The sequence below is a fragment of the Zingiber officinale genome, chromosome 4B, assembly GCF_018446385.1.
Source record: "Zingiber officinale cultivar Zhangliang chromosome 4B, Zo_v1.1, whole genome shotgun sequence".
NCBI lineage: Eukaryota > Viridiplantae > Streptophyta > Magnoliopsida > Zingiberales > Zingiberaceae > Zingiber > Zingiber officinale.
Window position 1 is genome coordinate 6,244,640 of NC_055993.1, and position 24,007 is coordinate 6,268,646.

The 24,007-nt window shown below is 40.5% G+C and overlaps 1 protein-coding gene across 11 annotated transcripts; it reads left to right on the forward strand.

Annotated features, from left to right (window-relative positions):
* The first annotated feature begins 125 nt into the window (after positions 1-125).
* LOC121974584 (transcription initiation factor TFIID subunit 4b-like) lies at positions 126-24,007 on the forward strand. Of its 11 annotated transcripts, none has more exons than XM_042525710.1 (16): positions 126-334; positions 439-636; positions 9,349-9,489; positions 9,593-9,701; positions 10,380-11,032; positions 11,567-11,662; positions 11,813-12,673; positions 14,870-14,988; positions 15,066-15,153; positions 15,240-15,375; positions 15,476-15,531; positions 15,604-15,660; positions 15,740-15,883; positions 22,760-22,825; positions 22,904-23,159; positions 23,652-24,007. In XM_042525710.1, the coding sequence occupies exons 3-16, from the start codon at positions 9,451-9,453 to the stop codon at positions 23,819-23,821; spliced, it is 2,850 nt and encodes a 949-aa protein (XP_042381644.1). In that variant the 5' UTR covers positions 126-334; positions 439-636; positions 9,349-9,450; the 3' UTR covers positions 23,822-24,007. The 11 variants fall into 11 exon arrangements, with proteins under 11 accessions (XP_042381644.1, XP_042381652.1, XP_042381651.1 ...); XM_042525718.1 differs by having other exon boundaries at positions 14,873-14,988; XM_042525717.1 differs by having other exon boundaries at positions 11,816-12,673.

Sequence of the window (24,007 nt, forward strand, 5' to 3'; positions counted from 1 at the left end):
CGCGAATGCAAAGTATAAGCTAAAAGTACGAGGGTTCTTCTGAAAACTATAGGGGCGTCATGCAGAATTTTATAAAATAACACCTTTTCTTGTAAAATATAAAATTAAATAAGGCTGCTTGCTTTCCTCCTCTCCGGAACCGGCTGCGAACGTAGTCGGCTTTCCCGACCGGCGATCGAAACCATGCTCAATCCCGGCTTCGGCGCGAGGTCATTTACCTAATTTCATCCGCACCCACCCCCGTTTTATTCCAGGATCGGAGATTCCCCGCCGTCATTTCGCCCCGCCGATTCGTCCTCTCCCTACTCCTCATCGCAGTTCCAACTCTCGCTAGGTCTCCAATCCACGAACTTCTTTTAACCGGCCGCTGCAGCCCCCTTCTGTGATCCGTCTCTTTGCCCTCCCCTCCTCCTCTGATCTTGTGCAGTTTTTCTCCAGGTTCCCGCAAGGAAACAACCTTCTCCCATCGGACTGCAGCAACCCAGTTTCCTGACGCTGTTTCCTCGCTTTCTCTTAATCGATGCACGCATCCGATAAATTTCTTGAGTTCGTAGAGGCTCTTCTCAAGTCCCCCAAGCGCTGACTGGAGTTATCGGTGCCTTTAGATTGCAGTAATTTCCCGCTTCATTATTGTAGGTATTCTCTTGAATATGTCAAAATTGGAAATCTTTTCCTTTTACAAATTTCAACTTTCATGTTTCTTTTTTCTCTTTTATTATTTTCCCCTTTGATGTCCTATTTGAAGGGAAGTAAGTAGAGGTGAAACCGAGATAGTTAAGTTGAAAATAAAAAATAGGAAAAAAAACGTCCGCCCATGTGTTCTTGAACAAACGTGAAAGGAGTTAATGTGTGTTTATTAGAGGATCAAACTTCCTTTTACTCCATAATTGATATTAGTGTTTATTAGAATGAGGGTGAGTGCTTGAATGATTGTCCGGTCACTTATATTGAGTGATAAGTTGTTGGGGGCCATCAGCAAAGAAACAATCATACTGCTTTTCAAAATATGGCCCTTGTAGAGGATCATTGTACTATTTATTTTTTATCAATAAATTTGAATTACTTTTTGCATTTTATTGTAAGGACCCTTGAATTGTATATGCTGTGTTGACAAACAAAAATTTGTTACTTGTTTTTGTATCATACCCTGGAGAAAAAAATATGCAATGTCGAGCATAATATATTTTACATATATTGAAATAAATATTTCCGTGATTTCACTTGTGACCATTTTCAGAAAATTCTTTCAGTTGAAAATTCTCTTCTACTATGTGATAGCTCTAGTTCTAATTTAGTAGCAGAGTTTTCAGATTTCTCCATGATATGCAACAATAGAATCATAAGTCCCATTTAGAATGGTATTACTATTATACTTATTCTATTAGATGAATTGTTATTTTCTCATGGTACATTTGTTGAGTATCAATAATTTAATATTTGCTTTGTTTTTCCTAACAAAATTTTTAAAGTATTGTTGAACTTTTTTTTAGGAATATTCTTCTCTTAGAACATTTTTTGATGAATTGATTTTCTCAAATTTTACAACAAAGGAGAACTCATAAGTTTTGTGATTTTTCTTTGTTCATATAAGAACTACTGAAGATTAAAAACAAATAAAAAATTACATAGGAATTATGATTAGCTATGCAACAATGACTAGTGTGAAGATTCCGTAAAGAGAGAGACCATAATTGTTGCTTGGTATGCCTTTTAGGAAGGGGATGGATGTAGGAACATGTCTATTCTTCTATTGCACTGGCAGTGCTAAGTGTCTAGATGGACAAGAAGGTAAAGCATTTTAGAAGAGAGCCTAGCCGATACCAGCACTAGGACGAAATAGAAAGGGTGTGATCAGAATAGTTTAAATCAAGCTTCAAAATCTTGAGCAGCGTCAAGTTTTCATCTTTGACTGCAATAGTATTCTTTTTGTTACCATGTCGGTGTTTCGATGTATGGTGTTGGTGACAAATTGGAGGTTGAAGGATGAAGAAGATAAAGAAGAAAAATAAAAGAAGAAAAATAAAAGAAGAAAGCTATATAGCTAAGTTTGGACTTTGTGTCACATCTAAAATGCTATGCTAGAGTTTTAACATTATATTGTACGTCATGAGCTATAAATAATATAACCATTAATTTAATTCATCTTAATGTTTATTGTAGTATGTCAAGAGGTGTCAAATATTGGCATGACAAAATATTCATTGACATGATCGACGCAATAACACAAGAGAGATAACCTATGTTGAGTGGTATTGTGTTTTGGATTTATCATAACCATGCATTTCAATCATGTCACTTGACTTGGTGAGAGATTTTAAACCATGGTTTAGGTGATTCCTCGTCATTGTGAAGGGTAGCACTCAATGAGGGTAATTGTCGTCGTCCATGTTGGTGAGGTTTTGCTAGATGATGTGAATTAATAGATTGACATGACACCATAGACATCCATCTTGCCAAGGATATTTATGCTATTTAAGCTTTTGAAAAGATTAGTGTCACTCTAGCTTCCTATATAGAACCACATCTCAAATATCCTTTGACCCGATTGCTTCAATAATTGTTGATCATGTTCGAGTGCGAGTAGACGGGCGCTGGGAAGATGACGCTCACGTTAACTGGATGTCGACTGAAGGCGATGTGGACCTCCGACGAGTTAAGCCTGCAACCACAGAGTCGTTAGTGCCGAGCCAGGGAGGGGTTTCCCGGCGATGACCCTCCGACGCTCAAGTCAATCACCGACAAGCGAATGAAGAATGAAGTAGAAAGGAGCAGCGTAACTGTAGCTATAGTAATCAAAGCATACCTCCGATGAAGCTTTGGGGCTTCTTATATAGAGCTCCCAAGAGACGCGCGCACGCTTCCCGAGGCGTGCACGCTTCCCAAAGCATACTTGGAAAGGCCGTGTCAAAAAAGCGTGCCTGACGCCATACCTTAACAACTCGAGCATATCCCTGACGTGACAGTGGAAGCTTCCACCGTACGATTTTCTGCCTGACCATGCCGCCGACCATGCCGTTTATTGATGACACTGATCCCTAGGAAGATATTGCCAACTGCTCCCTTTGTTTGTTATTGGATCGAGTGGGAGAATCGCTCGGCTAGTTTGTCATCCGGGCGATGCAACGGCCGGGCCGAGCGTCCACTCGGCCAATGCTCTGCTGGCTGGCTTCCCCCGGCGGGCGAGGGGATCTTATCTGCCAGGTCAAGGCTGCGTCCATTGTTTGACCGAACGGGATGGCCGCTCGACCTTCGTGTCTCCCTGGTTGAGCTTCATGAGCATCGGAAGCTCGGTGTATGACCGAGCTGTCGAAATGTTGGATCGGCTACTCTATCTGCTGACCGGGAAGGTAGTTCGCTTGTTCAGACGCCCGCCTAACGTTGACCACTTTGACCACCTGCCGGACGGGCCCTACCTTACCACCGGATCACGTGCCTCCCCCTCAAGTCTAGTCGAAGGAGGTTGCAAGTCCGATTGACTGAACAAACAATCTGGTGACCAATTGGCTGACCAACCAATGAGCCGGTTGGATCCCGATCGACTCGTGTAGGGCTGGTCTTTCTCGGTCGATCGACGCTTTGAGCCCTTGCCCTTGGATTTTTCCTCATCGCCCTCGGAGGGGCGCGAGCCGGTCGGTCAATGCTGACGTTGCCCAAATCTCCTCGGAATACGCGCGAATCACCTCCATTAAGGCCGAGCATGCGCCCACGCCCATTAAATGCTGCCCTGTGGGAGGATGCCACGTGTCGCCGACGCAGGCACCGCACGTCCGAGGTGACAGCTGCTGATGTGACGATTGACTGTTTGAATTCAACGGCCGGATGTGCGCTCCGAGTCCCGTGCCCTAGATCGGACGACTCCGGCCAACCGCGCCCATCTTTATAAAGCCTTAGCGTCGCCATTTCTTCCTCTGCGTTCTCTTTCTGCTCTTTGACAGTTTGCTCCGACGATTTTGCTTGCTTCCAGCGTTCCGGCGACTCTCGACTTCCTCCTTCAGCGGCCTTTCTCTTTGTAAGCCTTTCGACCTTTCCTAATCTCTCCGTTTGTGCGTAGTTTCCATAGCTTTCCTGTTTCCCGTTTCCGCTTGATTTTTCTCGATCATCTTCTCCGTCGAACCTTCTGCCTTTTCATTTCCCAACAATGGCGAGTTCCTCGTAGTCGTCCGACCCTACTCCCGGTCTATGGTACATTACCATGGAGACTCGGTTCGACGCGGGCAACGCCGCGAGTCTCATAAACGTCTACGACATCCCCTCTGACCACGAAATAATTTTAGCCTCCCCGTCCAATCGGCCCAATGACCCGTCGATCGACACAGTTTGTTTCTTTCAAGATCAGTTCGTGGCCGGTCTTCGGTTTCTCATTCACCCTTTCATAACCGAGGTCTGTAACTACTTTCGCGTCCCGCTCGCCCAGCTCGTCCCTAACTCTTTCCGCCTGCTGTGCGGCGTGGTAGTGTTGTTTCGAGTGCACAACATTCCACTGACCCCTCAGGTCTTCCACTACTTTTACTATCCCAAGCAGTCCGAGCTGGGCACGTACCTTTTCCAATCTCGGATCGGTCTAGTCTTCTTCGACAAAATGCCTACCTCCAACAAGCACTGGAAGGAGTACTTCTTCTTCCTGAGACTCCCCGAGCGGCCCTGCTTCCGGACCAAGTGGCAGGTCGGACTCCCTACTCAACCTGATCTGAAGAGATACAAGACCCGGTCGGATTACCTCCACGCTGCTAATATGCTGACCGACCTGAAGTTCGACATTCACAAGCTGTTGCCAGAGGGTGTGATGTACGCGTTCGGGCTAAGTTCGATCCGAACGAAGCTCCTGAGCAGCCTAGGTATGGAATTTCTCAACCTTCTTCCTTTGAGTCTAACTGATTTTGTTTTTCTTTTGCGGCCGACATCATGATGCGCGCTCGAGCAGCCAGCATTATGAAGGCCAAGCAGGCCGAGATTGAAGCAGCCGGGCCAAGGATATGGAACGGCTCGACCTGACCCCTGTCGGCTCACAGGAGGGCACAACTGGGGAAACAACAACTGCGGGCGACGGGACCGCCGAGCGGACGCCCAGCGCAGGAGGGGCGACCGACCCAGGATTGGTCTGAGAAGCGCCACCCGTCATCCCTGCTGAGAGTTTGGGGTCCTCGGGCGATGAAGTACCGCTCTCCCGCAAGAGACGCCGAACGAACGCTCCTTCCCGTTCCGCCACCTCGGCCGTCCAAGCCTCTGCAGGGGGACACCCCATCTCCTGCTGCTCCTGCAACAGTGGAGACTACCTCTTCCGATCGGACTCCGTTCGTGGCTGAGTTACCAGAGCCGCTCGCCGTGCAGCCGATCGCTTCCTTGCCACCAGCTAGGCGGAAGATAACACGATCCGTTGTCCTTCCAGTCCCCCTTGCCCATACTTCAGGACCGAGCGCTTCTTCTCACTCGGCGCCAAGCAGGCGACGATCCATCACCGCCACTCTTCGCCTGCCGATTCAGGACTTTCTTGCGCCAGGCGACCAGCCCAGCTCTCCCCAACATCAAGTCTATTTTCGTGGTCGGCTCGCTCGCATCTGGGAGGAAGCGAGGGCACGAACGACCATGAAACCCCCGGGCGCGCTTGCTGATAGCCATCTGGAGATGTCCACCGGGGTTAGTATTTTCAACAATCAATTCATAAGTTACCTTTGCTCGGCACTAATATTTGCTTGCAGTATTGGGTGGAGAATATTGTCATGTGCCAGCGGCGGGCACAAGTGGAGGACGAGCTGAAGAAGCTCAAAATTTCTGGAGAAGCCTCCTCCTCCCAGGGCCAACGGTCGCCCGTCTGCAGGCCGACCTGAAGAAGGACCAACATCTCCTCGCGGAGGAGCAGCAAAAGTCGGCCGAACAGGCCAGTAGGATGGGCCAGATCGAGGTGTAATTGAAGACCTACGATCATAAACTCGAGCTGGCTTCCAAAAGGAAACAACGAGCCATCGTCGACCTGGAGCAAAAAAACCAGGATGCTCGACAGTTGGCCGAGAAGCTGAAGAACACGGAGGGCTTGCTGACTACCGAGTGAGAGAGCCGCTCGGCTAAAGAGGCTGAACTTAAAGACCAAGTGAAGTGCCTTGAAGAGGAGTTGGAGGCCTCACGTGTTGCTCTGACTACCTATCAGGAGGCCGAGCTGGGTCGCTTCGCTGTCCTGAAGCAACAATACCTTCGCTCGGACCAATTTCTGGAGAAGGCGACCGATGGGATCGTCCGATCGTTTAAGCTAGCGATCGATGCGACGCTCAGCCAACTGAAGGTGAACGGTCATGTCTCCGAGGCCCAGTCTGATAAAGTCGTGAACCGCGCCCAGCTCCTTGAGTCCATTCCCGACGAGGCCTTCGAATATATCGAGTGAGCGAGGGGTCGGTAGAAAATGTTTTTTGTAAAGTTTTGAATATACTCCTGTCGTTCAGCAGTGACCAATTATCAATGAAATCCTTTTGCGCTCTTTCTTCATATGCCATCTGTTTGCTAAGTATTTGGCTGTATAATTCCGATCGGCTGTTATGATCGTACTTTCATTATTGAAATATTCGCTAGGCTTGTACCTCCGGGGTTTATAGTCGCCGCTCGACTCTGAGTTTTAACGTCTCCGCTAGACGATCTTCTAAGGCAGGAGTTTAAGGTCGCCGCTCGACCGTTGATGGAGACATGAGTTTAACGTCGCCACTCGACGATTTGATGAAGATCGGGATTTAAGGTCGCCGCTCGACCGTTGATGGAGACGTGGGTTTAACGTCGCCGCTCGACGATTTAGTGAACACCGGGGTTTAAGGTCGTTGCTCGACCGTCGATGGAGACATGTGTTTAACGTCGCCGCTCGACGATTTGGTGAAGACCGGGGTTTAAGGTCGCCGCTCGACCGTCGATGGAGACATGGGTTTAACGTCGCCGCTCGACGATTTGGTGAAGATCGGGGTTTAAGGTCGTCGCTCAACCGTCGATGGAGACATGGGTTTAACGTCGTCGTTCGACGATTTGGTGAAGACCGGGGTTTAAGGTCGCCGCTCGACCGTCGATGGAGACATGAGTTTAACGTCGCAGCTCGATGATTTGGTGAAGACCGGGGTTTAAGGTCGCCGCTCTACCGTCGATGGAGACATGAGTTTAACGTCGCCGTTCGACGATTTTGTGAAGACTGGAGTTTAAGGTCGCCGCTCGACTGTCGATGGAGACATGAGTTTAACATCGTCGCTCGACGAGTATTTGGATAACCTTTCATTTTCATTTCAATCCTGCAATCAGAGGGCACAGGAAAAACGGAAGGTACACTTCAATTATATTGGCGCACCTTTCATCCAGCTCGGTATGGCTAGAGGTGGTTCGCGCTCCAAGGACGTTCTAGTTGTCGTCCGTCTTCATCTTCTAGGTAGTAGGCGTCCGAGCGAAGCTTCTCCACGACTCTGAATGGTCCGGCCCACGGAGCTTCTAGTTTAGTGACATCGCCGATCGGCTTCACCTTCTTCCACAATTGTGATTGGTGAAGAGGCAACAATGAGGAGATTGGGTGGTAGCTAAGGAATTGGGAGCTTATCTCCTTTATTGTTGAATCCCTTGCCAAGAATGTGGACCTCAATGTCTTAATTGCTTAGGGTGCACTTAAATTTGAGGGGCATGTTGACATCAAAATGAGTAGTCATGACTGTGTCAATAACGGCCAAGTTGTTGGAGGTGGTCTTGAGGATGATGACCTTGAGGGTGGGTGAAGGAATGCTTCTAATGGCTGTGCTTGGTGTAGCCTCCTTTTGGTTTGATCACATTTAGTTATTGTTGCTTAGGAATGTAGATCTATTGCGGAGTTATATCTGTTGCTCGAGACTAACGCCTGTTTCAAAAGGTAAAGGAGATGGAAGAGAGAGGGAGGGGAATGTGTAGGAAGAACGAACAATAGATGGAGTCATGGACACAAGTGGTAGGTTTCAAATGTGTTATCTCATGTAGCAGTCTTTCCTCAATTGGGAATAGGGGAGAAAGCTTGTAACACCAGAATTTTTTCTTCTCTAGTATCAAGTTCAGAAGCAAAAGTTTCATATCTTATTAGTTGATGACAAATATTATACTCCATATCTTTAGCTCTAAAATAATAATAGCCAATGATTAAATATTTAAATATCTTGGGCAGGCACAAGTCTGTACTTATAGAGCTCTTAACTCTAGCATAAAAGTGCCCTCCTGCTTCCTATTGTTGGACCCCGTGGTTGTTTTGATGTGATCAACCAAGTTAGGTTAGGTTCTGTTTGGTTTAATCCCTATGTCTAAGTGTGCAGGAGCGTAGGAGCACAGGAAGTCGAGCGGAAGACGTGGCTAGCGAGAAGGACGACACAGGATAGAGCCGACGGGCTTAGTGTGTCCGAGGGACGAGGTGTCCCGGAAGAGTACACCGGTGGACAAGAAGAACATAAGCGACGTTCGAGGGACGAGAAGCCGGGGAGGAAGGCTGCTCGAGGAGAAGACCGAAAATTGGATTCGGGTGAGCCCTATTCCGAATGGCCGAAATCACCCAAGCGAGCGAAGCCGGAGCGGAAGACCCGCACCGAGGTGAGCAGAACCGGAGCAGAGGGCCCGAACCTTCCGAGCGCCCGGAACTCAACTTTTATCAATGATGTGTACGTTGACCGACGCGTCGGGGATAAAATTCTATCCCACTCCAGACACTCGGAACCCTTCCAGGCGCCCGGAACAGTGCTATAAATATAGCTCTGATTTCAGTAAATCAAACAACAACTTGTAATTCCTTTCTCTCTGTTCTACTATTGATTGTGAGCTGCTAACGTTGTAAGAGGCTACTCCGCCCGAGGAGATCTTCATAAGTGCACTTCATTTTCCTTGGATTAGCAATCTTCTTATTGCAAACCAAGTAATTCTCCTTGTGTCTCTGTCTTTTTAATTAGTCTCTTAATTGTTATTTACAAGTATTCATAATTAAGCTATAAGTCAAGAAAAGGTTGAATTTATTTTTGCAGGACAATTCACCCCTCCCCTTTTGCCGGCCACCAAGGGACCAACACCTATGTTGCTAAACATTGTCTCTAGAAATTCCATTTACTAAAACTCACCTTCCATAGTGTTCATTATCATTAAGGAAACATCCATTTGCAACATATTCACCCTGCCTAGCCTGCAGGACATTGCGTCATTGCAAGTAGCATTATCTGGTTCATATTCTTTAACTGAATTTGAGATTTAATTTTGTTGCTTTCATAGTACTATTTGATAGTTACTGAGAAGCTATCTTCTGGATTTCTCGTCAAGCTGTCCTAGCTTCAGTCCAGTAAAAACACTTATTTTTACCTCTCAATTAATATTGTCTCATTGAACTTACTTTTCAAGAAGAAAAAGATTGGATCAGTTAATGCGCTAATTGTGCCTCCTCCCTTTAAGCATCTTGTGCTTTGTAAAGTTTCTGCCTGTCACCAGCCAAACCTTCCTGTCATGGGTCCTACGATCATGAAGCTTCTTGACGAGGATGAGGTATTGTTTCTTGTCCTGTTGATAATGGGCTTAGTTTGCAACTGGAATTTGTCAGGTCTTCTGTGTGTCATGAAAAGGGAGAAATTTATGATTGCATTTATAGGATGAGAGCATGCACTCCGGTGCTGATGTTGAGGCCTTGTTGGCAGCATTGAACTGTGATATTGGCGATGATCCGGCTGTGGTTGCTCCACCCTTGGATCCTGATGCAAGTAGGTCCCTTATCTTTTTTCATGGATGCTGGAATCTTGGCCTACATGACCAAAAGCTTCATTCTATACTATTGCTACTTATGTGAAATAAAAATAATCTATTATATTATCAATTTAGGATATGAAATAAATAATAATTTATATATTATCAATTTACGACATGAGCCTATATATTCTTATTAAGAATCAGCATAGACTTACTCCATCTATGTTATTATTCTATCAAATGGATTTTTTTTGGTAATCCAAGTATCCAGCAAATGGAATATTATTTTAATTTCCATGGTTGGGGTTTTAAAATTATTTTGATCAGTGTAGAATCTTTTAAATATATTTTATATTTTTTTATGTCAAGCTTCACAATTTAATATGATTCTCAATTCAAAATCATCACAGCAATTCACGCTATGCACCTTCTTATTCAATGTCTTAGTTTGGGATGGCTTGCTGGTTCATCATGTGCATCCAGAATATGTCATCACCATAGAATCATTGTAGCTTCTCTGATTTGTCAATTCTTTTGGAAAATGTTTTGATATGGTCCCTTTTCTCGAATGTGTATCACTAGATCTAATTTTCAAGTTTATACAGCAGATATTACCTAATGTGTATGACAAAATCTAATTTTCAAGTTTGTATAGAAGATATTGCCTGTTTATCTTTTAACTTCTACCATAGCTGTGTCTTCATCAGGTGTGTTGATGCAATCAAGTAGTTCAGAATCTGAACAAGTAATTAGACAGTGGAAAACACCCAGTGAAGTAGGAGATGACCAGATTGGACAAAACGAACAAAACCAACCTTTACAATCATCGGAGCAGCATTCGTCTGGGGGAGAATTGGTTCAGAGAAGTTCTATTCAACCTCGAGTGGAGCAGCTCAATCATCTGTCGAAACAAGATCAGATGACTTTTCAGCAAGAGATCACGCATTCAAATAACTGTCAGCAACAGTCAGAAGCTAATTCGGTTAAACCTGTGGACAAGGGACCTGAGCAAAGTAATATACCAGTCTTGGATACAATTGCAGACACAATGTTGGATGTTGCCCATCTTTCTGAGAAGCAGCAGCAGCAGCACATTGTCCAGCAGTCAAACAGTCAACAAACCCCTAACATAGCAAATGCAGCTGCTCAGCCTTCTGAGAGGCAACAACACATAATGCAGCAGTCAAATAGCCGACAAACACTCACTTCTAGTCAATCAAACATGGCATTAAGAACTACTAAAACTGCTTCGTCCATACCTTTCCACATGCTGATTCAAATTTTAGAACCTCACCTTGACAATGACAGATCCATGCAGTTGCATTCGATTTTTAACAAACTCAGGGTATACAATTCTGTGAGCTATTCTAATTTATTCTTTTCTAAAGAAACCATCAAAAACTAGTGCTGTAGGATGTGTATGATTTGGCTGAATAAAGGAGTTGCAGGACCAACATCTTGGGGATTTGCTGGGAATGCAAGAGGAAAAGTTTGAGTTGTACTATGGTTGGAGGGAGTGGTATGTAGGTTCATATCATGTAACAAGTCAATTGATAGGATACAATACTTGGAGAAAACCAACAGGAAGGAAGGAAATGCTTTTCTTCTATCAAACAAATGCGTCTGAGTCTTTTGTTTTTCTCTTTTTCACATAAATTTGTGCCATTCCAAATCCCTGTTGTATAGATCATGGAATATGTCAACTAAAACTACCTTTATGTGTAACTTTTTCAAAACTTCCTCTTATACTTAAAATCTTTGTTTGACTACCTTTTTAGATGATCTATTGTTATGTTGTAATAAATTACATGCTGGAACCAGATTCATACAATTTGATTAGTTTTGAAAAACATACTTAAACTTGCAATGTATTTTCTAGAATAATGAAGTCAGCAAAGAGGACTTTTTGAGAGTGATAAGGAATATAGTTAGTGATCAGACGCTTAGACAGGCTGCTCAAAAGGCACAAATGCAGGTAACTATCAAAGACATCCCTAAAAGTTTTCTTATTCTTTGATGCTAATGAATGTTAAAAACTGTGTAGAGAAATAGCTTTCTGTACAGATTATTGCCTTTTAAGGTTTGTCTATTTTATTTGCAACTTTCTTTCTGTTGATTGTCTCAGCAGCTTCAGGCGCAGGCTTCTCAGAACACACCGTCAAATACAAATCTATTTTCATTACCAGCTCAAGCTTCTTCTCAGCAAGTTTCTCGTGGTGGTACACAGCAGATATATGGAGCTCAATCATTTCCAGCACTCCACTCCTTACCATCTCAGAATGTTATAGTCCCTGCATCTTCTCCCGGTCAACCTCATGTTCCTGCTTTGCACCCTAGCACAGGTCCTCGAGAAGTTGGGATTGGATCAAATGGGAAGGGCCCCCATCTTGTGCAAAATTATTCTAACAGTATGAATATGTCCAGTTCTGAAAGGGATGGATTGATGGGTTCAACACAATCAATTAACTGGCAACAGAAGTTGCAATCATCTATTTCAGTGTCCGGTAGCACTGATAGTTATAATACCCATGCCTATCCTAGGCCATCTATGAACTCCTCAACTTCTTTCAGAGCCAATCTAGAGTCACATCCAAGACCAGTTTCACATACTCAGGGACTTGTTTCAACGCTAATAAGACCAACTCAGCCCATGAATACAATGAGAATGTCTGCATATCAACAAAGTTCTAATAGTGAAGCCAAGAGACCGCAAACTGATTCCTTGGCAAACCATTCAACCTCCCTACCTAACCAAATTGCTTGGCAGATGTCAGCAAAAAGTAGTGGATTACAGTCAACTTCTTATGTCAATCATGAGGTGGTTGATCAATCATCTGAACCTTCTAAGGTTCAGTTTTCATCTTCAGAGACCACTTCATTTGGTACATCACATTTTAACCAAGGGAATTCAGCATTTGGTTCAAGTATGGTGAGAACAAATCAGGTTTCAGGCTCAGTACCTAGCCAAGCAGATCAGAATACACAGGTTAGCAATTGCAAATTCATAGTTGTGTGGAAAATACCAAAATTTGTTTGAAACTCAACATTTCTATGCAGTTCTTTTAAGAACCAAGAGAAAAAAAGATGACAACTTGAATATAAATGATAATTAACTCTTCATGATAATAAATTAAAAAATGAAGTTTATTGGATAAAATAATGGTTGGAGTCTCATTGTTATAATTTCAAAAATACTCTAGGCAAAATAAGTTTAATTTTGAGTCTCTGAGATTTATACTGCAACAATTAAGTCATTTGGGAACTGGTGTTATTATAGTCCTTTTGAAGGCACCACATGACATGCTAAAAACAAGAGCATTAAACTATAAAACTTTTGTACTACAAACAATTAACTCATATGGGAACAGGTGTTATTATAGGACTTTTGAAGGCACCATGTGGCATTCTAAAAATACTGAGTATTGAACTAGATTAGAGTGCTACTAACTTATACTCATGTAAGCTAACATCTTTTGTCCCTAGGACCAAGGTTTAAAATTTCGACCCGTGCCGAGGTTTCGGTCCTGGACCGGAACGATATAGTTTCGGTACCGTATTGTGCCGTGCCGATATAGTTTCGATATTTTTTAAATATATAATATATGAATTAAAAACTAAAATATTTAACATAAATATTTAAAAAATAAACAAGATAAAAAATAATCTTTTAAAAAAGGAAAAGATATGAAAATAGATAAATAAATAAATAAAAATTTTATTATAATTTTAAATTAAAATAAATAAAATATAAAATTAATTAGATAATTTTATTAGGGTTTAATAAAGTCTCTTTAGATTATCTCCACCATAACTAGGAGTTGATTAAAAAAATTAACCTAAGTTTAATTTAAAAAATCTGAAATCCAACACCACTCGCGAGCCCGCACGACTTCGGAGCTGTCGCAGGGTTGCGCGACCAACCATGGTCGCGGGAATTGTATGACTCCTTAGGCGGGCCACGTTGGTCGTGTGACCCCTCTACAGTGACCGCAGAGTCTCACGATGCCTCTACGGCGGCAGTGAAAGGGTTATGCGACCTCTCCGCTACTATTGTAGGGTCGAGCGACCCCTCTTCTGTGACCACGGGGTCGCGCAATACGTCGTACTTATCATGGGTCTGGTGTCGGGGTCGTGCCGGTGCCGGTCGCTGAGCGGAATGAGACGTTTCACCCGTTTCGATCGTTTCGGCATGACACTTTAAACCATGCCTAGGACCATCAAAGGGTAGTACAAGAATATTTACATATTGTCCATTGATGGCACATTCCAATTTGATATTACGCTTTGACTCACCTTCCATTGAACCTTTAGTGGAATCCTTAGGATGAGGTGTTGCCACCATGAGGTCTGGGGTTCGAATCTCGGCAAAGCCTAGTAAATGCCTCCCTTATGTGCTAGTCACTATTCCAAAGGCTAGTAGCCGCCCGTGATTTACTCCTCCGTGTTGACCATGGGACGGGTTGGCGGAGGTGCTGGGGGCGAGCGTATTCGCCTTTTGCCACCATTTAGTGGAATCCTTAGGCTCTGAAAGAATGATTATTTATGGTCACAATTTATAGCCTTGAAAGAGTTTAGAAAGGAAAAAAGTAATCATCTTACAAAAATGTTCTGAAATGATTATTTTCCATCTTCAACCAACTTGAAAGTGAATTAGGCTTATAGATTATCCTTTCTCTTGGTGGACATTCATCCCTTTTCTTCGGAGCAGATTTAGTTTTTCAGTCATGATATTAAATCCATGAATATGATGAAATAAAAAGTGTGCAGTTCCTAATAGAATAAGTAACAAACCAGCTTTTTTGCTTAGTGCTACCAACTCACCATGTGTGTCGTTTAACTTGGTACTTGTTGCGCACCCAAGTACCAAAGCATGGGTGTTTTTACATTGGCATAAAGCTACAATGAAAGTGCATTTTTAACTACATGTTCTCCCTGGATATTGAATGCAGTACAGCATGCTCATATAAGACTGTAGCTTACCATTTGACATTTTATTTTGTGGCAATTCTATTCTACCCTCAAAGGCCTTTTTTTTAACACACCCTCAACTTTGCTTATTGTCAAAATGCATCCCAATAGTTTGCATTTTGCAATATTCCCACAAAATGCCTTGTAAAATTTACCTTTTGTTGTAAAATGCATGCATTATTTTTGATGAATGTAAATGTAGATTCACTTGCAGCAGGTGACTTCTGCAAGTGTACCCCCGACTGGATCAACGACAAAATCTCCATTAAAGAAACCATCTGCTGGGCAGAAGAAACCTTTGGATGCACTAGGCTCATCTCCGCCGATGTCCAGGTTAACCTCATAACCATACTCTTTTCAAAGAGCATGTCTAGAACTATAAGTTGCAAATTCTATTATTATGCCATCAGCAAGAAGCAGAAAACTGCTGGCACTTCTCTTGATCAAAGCATTGAGCAGCTAAATGATGTCACTGTTGTTAGTGGAGTTAATTTAAGGGTATGAACCTGTCCTTCTGTTTAATTTATGGAAAAATAGCAGCTTTCTACAAATTTATATTTAGAGTATTTCTGAATATTCAATAGGAAGAGGAGGAGCAGCTGTTATCGGGCCCAAAAGAAGACAGCCGAGCTTCAGAAGCAACTCGAAGGGTTGTACAAGAAGAAGAAGACAGGTTAATATTGCAGAAGGCCCCCCTTCAAAAAAAGATATCAGATATCAGTTATTACATTTTCTATCTGATGAAATTAATGTTCTTTTACCATTTTTAGATATTAGGAAGATAATGGTCGGCACTTCTAATCTGTGGTGCTTCTTGCAGTGTTGAAATGTGGTTTGAAGATTATTGGTGGTGACGTAGAGCGTTGTCTATCAATGGTAATTCATGTTTATATCATCTGCATTGTCTTGGAGGTGATCTATTTACTTATAATACCCAATACTTGCCAGTGCGTCGAGGAGCATTTGAAGGGGTTGATATCTTATCTGATAAGACTGTCAAAACAGGTAAGTCTAATCATGGACATGCTTGGTTTTATTTTTGATTCCCATCATCTATCGTGAGATTTGTTATTCCCTCTCTCAGAGAGTCGATATTGAAAAGTCTAGGCATCGATTTGTCATCACATCAGATGTTCGAGGCCAGATTTTTTCAATGAATCAGAAAGCTAAGGAAGAGTACGAAACAAAGCAGGTTGAAGGGACTGAAAAACATAGGAAAGTAACTGATGTGAGTAGATAAGGACCCTCTTTGCTAGTTATTTGTTGATTTTTTTTTTCCTCGATTGTAGATTTAGTTAAGTTCATATTTGATTTGTTTTATCCTTTATCACATAACTTGACCTCATGATGATTTAAAAGTTTCTTTGACTATGTGGTAATGTCGCTTCTAATTTAATTTACATGATTTCATTACTTCATTAATTCTCTTGTTGTAGAGCATGAAGGCTAATTTAGAATAAAATTCAGAAAATGAGATAAGAATCAATTTAAACAACGAGAGTTAAAATGTGATTTCATATGCAGGTTAGGATAGAATATGGAAAGGAGTGGCGAGGCAGTTTATGTTTATTAGGTTTGATAAGCTTATGAGATGATAATACCAAGACTAGTATGAGTTTTCAGTAGAAGGAAATTCATCCTTCTTTTTCACAGTTTTTATAGGAAGTGTCCAAGTGATGTGTAAATTGAACTGGCAATTGTGATGCACCTGGGCTAGTGCTTGCTATTGTCCTTTATGCTCTTTGAATGTCTGTATGTATATTGATCCTTCATGTAGGGTTTCAAAATTATACATAGTAGCTTTGCCACATTTTGAAAATCAAATAAAAAAAATCTCCAATTTTTTTTCAAGAAATCAAGGAAAATATGTGCATCATTTATCATTGAAAAATTTAGAAAAGAAAATAGAGCTCCTCATGGTTTTTCCATCGTTAGTAAAATCAGCCAATGCTAATTATTGATGGTGGAGTTGGATTGGTATCAACAATGGTTGTCTAAGAAATCAGAATTTCACAAAGATTGAAGAGAAGTTTGGTTTAAAAAAAATAAAAATTTATTAAAAGTAGCTAGAAATTAGTTAGATTACCTTAGAAAATTGATAGAATCTATTGAACTTTAATCAAATATAGAGTGAAAATGGATGAGCTGTGATAACATTTGGTCGAAGTGAGATAAGTTTGAAAAACATGACTAATCTAGCCTTCTCTTTAATCTGAACTCATCCTGTTAGAAGAGTGAGTTTTTATTTTCCTCTAAAATTGCTTCCCGCAGTTCAAGATCCACCATAAGATTAAGGATCACTTGTTTAACTTTTACATCACTCGTTAGACTCAACGCTTTTTTCATCTTTCCCTTGCTCATTATTGATCGAGGATATTGTGAATTGAAAGAAGTTATTAGGGATTAAGAGAGCACAATAATCTCCACTGATCAACAACAATCTACAATATGAAAACTAAAATAACTTTCAACTAAAAACTAGTTAGAGTCTCGATGAACCCCTATAAAATTAAATCTTGAATAACAATATTTTTATATGAAGGGGAGCCTTAGTGCAACGGTAAAGTTGTTGCTTTGTGACCAAAAGGTCACGAGTTCGAATCTTGGAAATAACTTCTTGCAAAAAGTAGGGTAAGGCTGCATATAATGGATCCTTCCCCGAGACCTCGCATGACGGGAGCTTCGTGCACCGGACTGCCCTTCTTTATATATATATATATATAGTGGTGTTAGCCTACACACCCACGATGGGCAACCACCATGGGCGACCCTAATAGGTCAGGGCACTCGGATCAATTCTGGGCACCTCGATCATTTTCAGTGTGAGGGGCGCCCAGAGTGGGTGCCCACACGGGTGTGCAGTAGGTGCCCACACGGATGTGCAGGGTATCTTGTTCATATATATATATATATTATATATATTAACAATTTAATGTTATTTAGTAATCTAAACTATAATTGTATTAGTTGTTGTACTTGTTTTTTATTGCTTATTAATCTTTATATAATATGACATTATTTACATCATTAATAATTGAATATGTAATGATGTATAATAAAAATATTCTTTTAAAGATTTAGAACATCTATTAATCTTATATCTGAACCTTTTTTTTTCCTTTTTTCCTAGCAATTTTGATTCATCGATCCTACCAATCCAATATGATTGATACTTGGATTCTTTGACTATTTGATTCAATCCCGATATCAATTTAAGCTTGAGGTATCATTCCTTATTCAAAGAATCATTCTAGAACTTCAATTAAAATACAATTGTATTAAACTTGAAATATGAAAAATATAAAGGATACCATAAATCAATGTTGTAACAAGAAATTTAAAAGTCAATCCATCAATAGAAAGAGAAGAAGATAATGTCTTTATTTAATAGGTGTATGCCATGAAGACAATTCTTAAACATAAAGGTTATGACACATGACATTTCATAAATAAAAAAAACCATACATTGCAAATTTAGATAAATTTGAAGAAGATGATTCGATAGGCATTTCTTTCCGTTTATAAAAAGATAAAAATGCATTCACTATGTTTGACATGATGATCAGATGTAGTACTTTGTTAAATTGTTATGTTCCATAATTGAATGGAAAATTGTTAAAATGTTGAGAAATCTTCAAGCCATAGTGGAATCCTTCTACACAATATTCATGTGGATGATAATAATCATTAAACAATTTCGGGTAAATAAATTCAAATTATTTCGACTAATTATTCAAGTGTACTTGCATGCCAATCATCATGGAAACAAGATAGCTTAAGCCAAATAAAAAGATTACATTCTTAATAAACAAGAGTCCAATAAGAATGAACAAAACTCACACCCACTCCAGATTGGCAAACATAGGAAAGACAAATATTATAGAAAGACTAATAGTCTAAGATTTAGAACATGGAACATAGGAACCCTCACTAGTAAAGCAATGGAGATAGTAGATACGATAATTAAGAGAAGAATTAGTCTTTTGTGTGTACAAGAGACTAAATGGATAGGCGAGAAGGTAAAAATGATAGAGAACTCGAGTTTTAAATTATGGTACACGGGAAAGAGTAAAACAAGAAATGGAGTGAGTATTTTTGAAGATAGTTCGTTAAAAAATGAAGGTGTTGGAGTAGTTAGAAAGGGAATATAATTATAGCTTTCATGATAATAGTGGCGAAAGAAGCTGCGAACGTAATTAACATATATGCACTTTAAGTAAGATTTGATGAAGAAACTAAATCAAGATTTCGGCACGACTTAGATGAGGTATTACAAAACATTCTATCAAATTAAATGATTTTAATAAGAGGCAATCTAAATGGACATTTCGAAGTAAAAAATGAGGAATATGAGAGGGTGCATGGGGGTTATGGGTTTGGAACAAGAAATGAAGAAGGGAAAATTATATTGGATTTTGTGATAGCATATGACCTTATTGTAAGTACCCTGAGGTAGTTTTGATGTGATCAACCAAGTCAAGTTAGGTCCTGTTGTAGTTTAACTCTTTTGTCTAAATGTGCAGGAGCTTAGGAGCATAAGAAGTCGAGCAAAAGACGCAGCTAGCGAGAAGGACGGCACGGGAGAGAGTCGACGGGCTCGGTGCGTCCGAGGGACGAGGTGCTGCGTAAGAGTACGCTGGCGGACGAGAAGGAAGCGCGCAGCGGTTCCAAGGGATGAGAAGTCGGAGCTGAAGGTTGCTCGAGAAGGTTGGAAAATGGGTTCAAGTGAGCCCTATTCCGAATGATCAAAATCACCCAAGCGAGCGAAGTACGCTGGCCAACGAGAAAGAAGCGTGCGGCAGTTCCGAGGGACGAGAAGCTGGAGCGGAAAGTTGCTCGAGAAGGCCGGAAAATAGATTCAGGTGAGCCTTATTCTGGATGGCCGAAATCATCTAACCGAGCAGAGTTGGAGTGAGAGCCCGAATCGAAAAGTCAACATAGAGGTTGACTTTGGTCCGGGCTCCTAGACCAAGTCCAGGCGCCCTAACGGTCCAGGCGTCCAGATTGGGTCCGAGCACCCGGAACAGAAAGTTTATTGAAACTCAATGTGTCGCGATCCGTTGCGACCTGGATAAAATTTTATCCACGTCCAGGCGCCCCAATCAGGACTATAAATACAACCTGATCCTAGAAGCTAGAAACAACACCGGTAAATAATTCCATTTGAGTTTAGCTTTGTAATTGTGTGCTTTGGCTGCTGTAAGAGGCTTCTCCATCTGAAGGAGACTTTAGTGGGCTTTCAACGTCTTGGATTAATAATCTTCTTATTGCAAACCAAGTAAACCTCTATGCTCCTCTTCTTTCTTTAATTAATTTCTTAATTCTTTTTATGCAAGTGTTTATTTTAATAAAGTTGTTAAGTTCGAGGAAGGTGTTGTTCGTTTCTTTTGATTTCATGCTATTAACCCCCCTCTAGCCGGCTGTCAGGGGACTAACAAGTGGTATTAGAGTAAGGTCGCTTCAGAAGGACTAACCACCGACCGAAGCACAAGAAATGGTCGGAGCTAGCATCCACCCACCAATATTCGAGAAGGAGTTCGCATTTTGGAGACGTCGAATGGAGGCATATTTTAAAACCGATTTCAATATTTTACTAACGATTAAATATGATTTTGATATGCCCAAAAGCGAAGAAGGAAAAGAACTAAAGGAGCATCGATGGACTAAGAAGTAGCGCAACGATTTTATGACAAATGGTAAGACTGAGTTCCACCTTCTAACTGTTTTGCCTGCTTAGGATCTCGATCAAATTGACAAATACAAGAGTGCAAAAGAACTTTGGGAAAAGTTCTTGAAGCTCTATGAAGAACCAAAAGAAGTCGAATCCAACTCCTCGATGGATATCGAGTCGTCGTCAGAAGAATCCAAGACCTAGGAAATTGCCGGGACAACTCTTATAGCCGAATACATACCTGAAGACACAGAAATCTCGCCCCATATGAGCATCGATGAAGGGGGAGAGTCTTCGGAAGAAAGCAACGTTGAAGGGGGAGGAACATAAAATAAAATAGCTCTACAAGGGAGCATCAGATTCTGAGATCGACAACGCAAGTCAGGTACGATCTCTACCTCTTGATAAATTGTTTAAGTTTATAAAAATGTTATCGAAAAATTCTTATAAATTGGAAATATAAAATAAAAAATTATTAAAAGAAAATAATGAATTAAAAGGAACTCTAGCAACGACTTGTCGATTAGAGGATTTCGACAAATTAAAAATAGAAAAAAAAAAATTTAAAGGAACAAATATAAAATTTGAAAAAATCTGCATATTCTACTTTTATTTCTTCAAATTTTAGAAATAATTCAGGACTTAAGTGGCTTCTTAGATATCACAAGGGTCAAATTAAAAAGTGTTTAAGAAAATATATTCCAAGAAAATATTTGATTAATCCAGTAGGAAGGAATCTATTTTGGGACCAAATGATATCCCAATAGAGGTATGGAAGTGTTTAGGGAAATAAGGTATTGAATGACTTACAAAATTATTTAATATGATATTTAAAACGGAAAAAATGTCTAATCAATGGAGGGTAAGTACTCTAATTCCCTTATATAAGAACAAAGGAGACATATAAAATTGTGTAAACTATAGGGGTATTAAACTAATGAGTCATACCATGAAACTTTGGGAAAGAGTAATAGAAAAAATTAAGGAAGGAGCCCACGTGACCGAAAAAATCAATTTGGGTTCATGTCTGGAAGATCGACAATAGAGCTATACATCTTCATAAGTAATTGAAAAGTATCGGGAGCAAAAGCAAGATCTACACATGATATTCATTGACTTAGAACAAACTTAGCATAACATATATTTAACTAATTAAGGATATGTATGAGGATGTAATGATTAGAGTGAAGATGTCAGGCGGATCAACTGAAGTATTTCTAATAAGGATAGGATTACATCAAACATCAACTTTAAGTTTCTATCTTTTTACACTAATCATGGACAAACTCACTGGACACATTCAAAGATAGATCTGCTACCTTAACAACCCCCTAGAGTCGGCCCCATGGATATGGAAAGAGAACTCACTGAACACATTCAAGATACAATACCATGGTGCATACTATTTGCAGATGATATTGTTTTGAAAGATAAGACACGTGAAGAAGTAAATGCTAAATTAAAATCTTGGCAGGAAACACTTGAAGTGAAAGATTTTAGGCTTAGTAGAGTAAAGACATAATATATTGAATTTAATTTTAGTAATATTAGACATAATAAGATAATTGTTAAGATAAGAGATGATGAGTTGTCTAGAACTGAGAGTTTTAAGTATTTAGGATCATTTTTGCAGATACTTATATAGAATACAAGCAGGATGGTTGAAATGGAGGTTAGCATTGGGTATTTTATGTGATCGTAAAGTACCTCTAAAACTTAAAGGAAAGTTCTACAAAACGGCAGTTAGACCTGCTATATTATATGACTCCGAATGTTGGGTTATGACTCGAGCACATGAGCATAAAGTTGGAAAGATGATGATGCTAAGGTGGATGTGTGGACATACGAAAATGAACAGAATAAGGAATGAGAGCATTAAAGAGAGAGTCGAAGTTACATCTATTAAGGGAAAATTTGGAGAGATACGTTTAAGATGATACGGATATGTACTTAAACGGACATTAAATGTCCCAGTTAGACAATATAAAACTATGACAAATACGCACATCAAATGAGAGAGAGGAAGATAAAAAAAAAGACTTGGTTAACAACAATAAAATAATATAAAATTTATTTAAATATAGATGATGATATAATAGGGGATAGAGTACAATGGCGTAGAAGGATCCATATAGCCGACCCCATCTAGTGGGATAAGACTTGGTTGACCATCACGTGTAAACAACTAGGTTATTTGTCAGCAAGCTCGTAAGATTTATCCTTTCTATACACCTTTAAGTATTTGAATCAAGCATTGCTCCATGTGAATATTGGCATCTGACTTTCTTCCTGAATTTGTCCAAATCTGAAGATATTTCCTGCATTTATTTCCTTGAGTACTTAAAATGGCCATTTTACCTTTTTTGACATGATGCGTGACTTGAGATGGACACTACAAAGTATATGATAATTTATAAATACATGTAATTGCAGCTGGACGGAAACACAGAAGTTGATGCAGAAAAGGACAAAGAGGATGGTCGTTCTGAAGCCGTTAAGGTATCACTGATCTTCTGTTGAATAATTGTTTTTTTTTTTTTTTTCATTTTCCCTGTAATTACTTTGTTGTTTGAGCAGGCTAACAAAGAAGAAGATGATAAACTAAGAACAACAGCTGCTAATGTGGCAGCTCGAGCCGCTGTTGGCGGAGATGATATGCTTTCAAAGTGGCAACTCATGGCTGAGCGAGCTCGTCAAAAACGTGAAGGTTTTGATGGGGCGCCTGCTTCCCAGCTAGGTAAAAGTTCAAGCAGTAAATCTTCACTGAACTTGGGAATAGGTTCGAGAGAAATACACGAATCTGAAAAGAAAGACTCTTCCATGCCAACATCTGGTAAGCCTCCTACCCAATTCAACACGATATCTCTATGCTCGTGTTCAATCCCAAGTGTATAGAAGTATTAGTGGATCAATTTGATCTTGCTATGAACAAAATCATTTACTTCATATTCGGATGATTTAAATAATCGTCGAGGATTGACTTTGGATCGTCTGATTTGGTACTAAAGTGTTATAATTGATAAAGTGTTACTCTCGATGCTGTTCTTGGATTGTATTTGACTGATTCAGTCTAAGATTTAGTTTGTGTAGAAATGATACTGATCAAGTCTGTATTCTCCACTACCTCATATAATGGTGCAATTTAGATTCAGTTAGATCAATTAGTAGCCTCCGATCTGCTTTTGATCTAACACTAATAAAACAATGTTACTAGTATTATTCATTGCAGTTCAGCGTATTGTATCATTGCAAGAGTTTCTATTACATGGAAGCCTGAGGTAGCATGATTCGTCCTCGTCGTTTACTTGAAAATCTGATGTTGCAGGTGGTGTGAGGAGACTTGGGAGGAATGGCGCCCTGGCACATCCAAAAATTGCACGCAAAATCTCTGTTAAAGATGTGATTGCAGCCCTTGAGAAGGAACCACAGATGTCCAAATCATCTTTGATTTATCGCCTGTATGAGAAATCATCCGGCGATTCTCCAGCAGCTTAGGCTAGGGTGAAGTTTATGTTTGATGAATTTTCATGTATATTCTTTGTGAGTTTCAGATGTTTCTACAAGTAATTGTAGTTGTTTCGGCTATCAAACTCTCCCTCGAAGAGCTATTCTGCACTCAAAATTTTAGCTAAATGTTGTGTTACTGACTAAACTCTAATCGAATTTTGTTGTATAGGCTCA

What these genes read in the sequence shown, in the direction of transcription:
- LOC121974584 (XM_042525710.1), top strand. Translation starts at nt 9,451, where the DNA reads ATGGGTCCTACGATCATGAAGCTTCTTGACGAGGATGAG. An exon ending in TTAGTGGAGTTAATTTAAGG is followed by an intron (nt 15,154 to 15,239) that starts GTATGAACCTGT and finishes AATATTCAATAG; the next exon opens with GAAGAGGAGGAGCAGCTGTT. An exon ending in TAGAGCGTTGTCTATCAATG is followed by an intron (nt 15,532 to 15,603) that starts GTAATTCATGTT and finishes AATACTTGCCAG; the next exon opens with TGCGTCGAGGAGCATTTGAA.